At 59.5% G+C, this 5,113-nt stretch overlaps 1 protein-coding gene across 1 annotated transcript in view; it reads left to right on the top strand.

Annotated features, from left to right (window-relative positions):
• ACOT11 (acyl-CoA thioesterase 11) overlaps positions 1-4,531 on the top strand; it is an 8,925-nt gene extending 4,394 nt beyond the window's left edge. Inside the window, exons 6-17 of the mRNA XM_009884596.1 lie at positions 92-193; positions 712-847; positions 1,129-1,285; positions 1,648-1,767; positions 1,855-1,999; positions 2,960-3,015; positions 3,144-3,210; positions 3,296-3,379; positions 3,501-3,634; positions 3,951-4,082; positions 4,159-4,285; positions 4,376-4,531. Of these exons, the coding sequence (XP_009882898.1) occupies positions 92-193; positions 712-847; positions 1,129-1,285; positions 1,648-1,767; positions 1,855-1,999; positions 2,960-3,015; positions 3,144-3,210; positions 3,296-3,379; positions 3,501-3,634; positions 3,951-4,082; positions 4,159-4,285; positions 4,376-4,531 (1,416 nt within the window). The remainder of the gene's footprint in view (positions 1-91; positions 194-711; positions 848-1,128; positions 1,286-1,647; positions 1,768-1,854; positions 2,000-2,959; positions 3,016-3,143; positions 3,211-3,295; positions 3,380-3,500; positions 3,635-3,950; positions 4,083-4,158; positions 4,286-4,375) is intronic.
• Positions 4,532-5,113: the final 582 nt, after the last annotated feature.

Here is a 5,113-nt window from a genome sequence, read left to right as displayed (position 1 = left end):
CCAGCATGTCGGTCCCCTCCTGCTGTGCTTGGGGGGGGGTGGGTCCCCGGGGAGCCGAGCTGGCTCTCAGGGGTGCTGTGCCCTCTCCCAGGTGGGCATCCAGGTGAGCTACGAGGACCTCTGCAGCGGGAAGCACTGCAGCATCTGCAAAGCGTACGCCACCTTCGTGGCACAGGGTCCCTTCGGCAGCAAGGTGAGTGGTGGCCGGTGGCTGTGGGGGACTCGAGTGGCCCCTGCGCATGGACAGCGAGGAAATGGCCTCTCCGGGGAGAGCTGGGCTGGGCTTTCCATCATGGCACTTGCCATCACTTCGTGGCTATCTGCACACGATCGGGTCAGTGCTCTGTTATCCCACTTGTGTGAGGGTACCGGGGCTCTCGGCTTGCTCTGGGCATGGAGGGCACCCACCCGATGATGCCGTCCCCTCCTCTGTGCCTGGAAAGGGCAGGGATGTCCCTTCCTGCTGGCGCTGCGGGACAGCTCCTTGGCATCGGAGCCCATCCCTGCTGTATGACACCTCCCAGGGCATCCCTATCAAGCTGAAGGAGCCATTTGCCCTCTGGCCCCTCCGTGAGCGGCTGTAATATAGCCCATGTGGCTCCGACACACATATGGTGGGACGTATGGAGCTATAGGAGCACGTGCTGGTACCCGAAGGAGCCCTGCCTTCTCCTGCAGCGGGACTGCATGCTGCCCATGTCCCCTTCGCAGGTGAAGCTGAAGCCGCTGACCCCGCAGACGGAGGAGGAGAAGATAGAGCACAGCATCGCCGCTGAGCGCCGCCGCAGGCGGCTGGTCCACAAGGACACCCTCAAGGACCTCCTCACCCGCAGCCCCCGTGAAACCGGTACCGTGTCCTGCAGCCAGGGCTGCCAGCCCCAAAATAGCCCCAACACCTAGCGGTGACACAATCCTTCCTCGGCGGGATGCTGGGGTGGGTTAAGAGTAGTTTGGGGGTGACCTGGCCATGGAGGGTGGTGTCAGCCCCACCATCCAGCACCCCCAAGCCAGCAGGTATGGGGTTGGTGGCGTTGATGCAGTGGTAGGGTGGTCGTGGGGAGAGGAGGTGAGGAGGGCTGATGGGTCTCACCAACCGGAATGCTGAATCCCGTTCTCCCCCCGTGGCAGAGCTGGAGACGCGGGATGGCAGCGTGGCGGTGCCGGCGGAGAAGACGCGGGTGGAGAGCGTGGAGCTGGTGCTGCCCCCACACGCCAACCATCAAGGCAACACCTTTGGTGGACAGATCATGGCCTGGATGGAGAATGTGGCCACCATTGCAGCCAGGTGACCCAACAGGGATCTGGGGGGAGGGATGGCATGCCAGGAAGGGACACACAACCAGGGAAGCATCCAGCTGGGTTGGTCCACAGGTGGGTTGTGGGGACCCTCCAAAGGGATGGTCTCCAGCACATCACCCTTAGGCCACGCTGTACAGAGAGTCCCACTGGTCAGTGGTGCTGGAGGACCCAGGGAAGGGTTCACGCTCACCACACTCTACTTTTTGTCCCTTCTCGTGGCTGGTTTTGGTGGTTGAAATCCAGGGGTGACATTTTTTGGGGTGTCCTCAGCTCTGGCTGGGACAGGGAGGGTGCATGGGGCAGGCAGGGTGCCGTGGCCGGGGGGTGACACCTGCCCCCACCCGGCAGCCGGTTGTGCCATGCCCACCCCACGCTGCGGGCCATCGAGATGTTCCACTTTCGAGGACCATCGCAAGTCGGGGACCGCCTGGTTCTCAAAGCCATTGTCAACAACGCCTTCAAAAACAGGTGGGTGCTGGCAGTGGGGGGTCCCCATCCCACCCTCCCGGTGGCTTTCCCCTCCCTCACCCCTTCTTTTCCACACTCTCCCCCCAGCATGGAGGTGGGGGTCTGCGCCGAGGCGTACGGCCAGGAGATGTCTGTCAGCCGAAGGCACATCAACAGCGCCTTCATGACCTTCGTGGTGCTGGACCAGGAGGGCCGACCCCGCACCCTGCCCATGGTGGCGCCCGAGCCAGGGGTAAGGACGGGCAGGGCTGGCTTCTCCCCGCCGCGGTGGCATGGGACCCCCCGGGAATCCCCCTTAGCCCCGGAAGGCTCTCGGATTCACGGCGAAACAAATGCAGTTTTATGATGATAGAAATCAAGTTGCTCGATAGCAAGGGTGAATTAAATTGATTGCTCGGTAGAGCTAATAATAAAATAAACCCCTCGGCTGGGCAGGGACGGAGACGCGTTAGCTGCGCAAGGCTTAACAGAACATTGCCTGCAAGTTGGAGCTCATCTTTTCTGTGATTCAGGGGAAAGAATGCAAACCTTTTACGTTGTTTTTACCTTCCAAAGCAGTCTGATCCGTAATTTGCTCAGATTCAAATATTTGAGAAAGATCTGTCACACGAGCACAGCAGCGGAGCAAACACCTGTGTGTCTCGGGGCACGTCGCGGCACGAGCGAGCGATGGCATCGCCTTCCCCATGGCTGATCCGTGCCCACCTACCTGATTCTTTTGATGCCGTAAAACCAGAAGTCTTCTCCCATCCTGGCTGGAGCTGTGCTCCCTGAAACCACTTCTCCGCCTCCTTTAAAGCACTGCGCTATTGCTTTCTTTGAAATAAGCTGCTTTTTGGGAGGGGGTTTATTCCCCGAGAGGGGACATTTGCACGTGCTAGAGGATGCAATTTGTGTTTCAGCGGCTGTTTGCAGCTCTGCAGCCGCAGCGAGGGTTTTTTCCTAATGTGCCACTGCCCGTCGCGTGATCGCAGCCAGTGGCAGCGATGCCAAAACAGCTCACAGTTAATCCCCAACCCACCGCTGCCGGGGCGGCAGCCGGCAAGGGCAGGGGCTTTTCACCGCTGAACGTTTTGCCTGCTCCCCAAAAGATATCTGTTTTGATTTTGGGGTGTTTTGTTGGTTTTTTTTTTCGTTTTGTTTTCCCTCCATCCTTTTCCTATTAACCCAATGCGCTTTTCCCATTTATCAGGAGGGAGAGAGGAGGTACAGAGAAGCCAGCGCTAGGAAAAAAATTCGGCTGGACCGGTGAGCGGAAACAGCAAGTGGGATGCAGGGATGGAGGAGGGAGGCGGGGGGTGGGGGGGCTCGGCACTGGGGACAGTCTGTGGGTGGTTCGTGTCCCACCATAGGGGAAATTGTTCCCTTTGCTGCAGAAAATACGTCGTCTCCTGCAAACAGACGGAGGTGCCGCTCTCCGTGCCCTGGGACCAAAGCAACAAGGTAAGGTGCTGCCCCGGGGTGTGGCGGGGGGGGGCCGGCACCTGTCCCCCCTTTCCCTGCCCCTGATGTGCCGCCCCTGCCCCAGGTTTATCTGAGCTACAACAACGTCTCTGCGCTGAAGACGCTCGTAGCCAAAGCGAACTGGGCACTCGCCAGAGAAAAGGAGAAGGTACTAAACCCTGCCCTGTTGTCCTCCTCCCCAAGCTGCTTCTCGCCCCCAAAGTGTGGGCAACCCCGGGGGGGCTCGGTGGTGGCGAATGCGTCCCAGCCTGTGCCCTGTGCTCCCCGAGGTGCGGATGTACACGCTGGAGGAGGACAAGTTCCTCTCCTTCCGCATCGAGATGTCGGTCCGCATCACCGCCGGCCGAGCCTTCTCCCTGCTCTCCGACCTGCGGCGCCGACACGAGTGGGACAGCCACTACGCGTGAGTGCTGCGGGGCTTCCCGGGGGCACCCGGCCCCTTCCAACACCCACATCCTTGAATTTGTGGAGGAACATCCCTTTGGGTTTTCCTAGGAGCAAGCATGTTGCCCCCGGAGCCATGATCGCTCCTAGAGACCTTTCACCATGCGTCCCTGTCCCAGCTCCGCCTGGGCTGATGGCTGCACTTCACTGCAGAAAAAAACCTATTTTGGGTCCCCCTAAATATTTTGGGTATGGTGGTGGGCTGTAAATGTGTAAGCCCCTGGATTTGGGGGCCACAACGAGGTTTCTCTGACCGGTTCCCTCCCACCTCACAGGAGCGCTGAGCTCGTCCAGCAAGTAGACGATGATGACATGATCTACCACGTGGTGAGCCAGACGCTCAGCCGCGAGAACAAGCCGCAGGACTTCGTCATCCTGGCATCCCGACGGAAACCCTGCAGCAAGGGGTAACCATCCCCGTCCCCGACCCCCTGCTCCCCACCGGCCGGGCTGCGCCAACTCACCGGGCTCTCTCCTCCCCAGGGACCCCTACGTGGTGGCTTTTCGGTCGGTGACGCTGCCCACCCACCCTGCCAGCACTGACTTCACACGGGGGGAGACGCTCTGCTCTGGTTTCTGCATTTGGCCGGAGTCGGAGGAGATGAGCAAGGTGGGAATCTGTGGCTGTTCCACCCAGACCCCATGGGGGAGGCTCTCCCATCCCCACGTGCTCCTACTAACCATCTCCTGTGCCCGGCAGGTGGCTTACTACAACCAGGCTACGCCGGGGTACCTCAACTACGTCACCACCAACGTGGCGGGACTGTCCTCCAAATTTTGCGCCACCCTTGAAGCCCGTTTTTTTTGCCTGCTGAAGAACAAGGAGGACCTGATCATGCGGCTGCAGGACCTCTAGAGCCGCAGTACCTTTGCTGACAGATGGACAGACAGACGAGGAGGCACCTCGGTGGCGGAAGGGGACAAGGGACGGTGGCGCCCAGACCCTGCCTTCCCCGGGGGCTTTGGCCTGAGCGAGGACCCAGGAGCTGGGGTGGAGGGACACCACTGTGTCACCTCACCCTTTGCACTGACCTGTCATGTTTTTTCTTCTTCCTCTTTTTTTTTTTTTATTTAGAAATTTTATAAGCTGATGTACAGGACTTGGTTTTCTAGTTCACTTAACGCTACTTGAATCTTTATATGATCCAAAGTCTTCCTAAAACAGATTATTTTTTTTTTTTTTACTATTTTCTTTATGGAGGAAACTGGTTCCCTTTGAGGCAGTGAAGGGGGAGAGGGGCAGTGATGTGGGGAGGGTGCTGTAGCCCTTCCCGGTGCAGGGGTGGCTGACAGAGCATCCCACTCCCCCCGTGGCTGCCGGATGCTGTGGGGCTGGCAAAGAGCCTCCGAGCCCCCCGGGGAGCCCAAAGAGCCCCACCGGGCTGACATCCCACTCCCCTGGGGCTGTGGAAGGAGTGGCAATAAAAGCACATTAAAA

This window comes from Charadrius vociferus, unplaced genomic scaffold (genome assembly GCF_000708025.1).
Source record: "Charadrius vociferus isolate BGI_N301 unplaced genomic scaffold, ASM70802v2 scaffold163, whole genome shotgun sequence".
Classification (NCBI taxonomy): domain Eukaryota; kingdom Metazoa; phylum Chordata; class Aves; order Charadriiformes; family Charadriidae; genus Charadrius; species Charadrius vociferus.
Note: the sequence above shows the minus strand (reverse complement) of the source record. Positions and strands in the feature narration are given on the sequence as shown.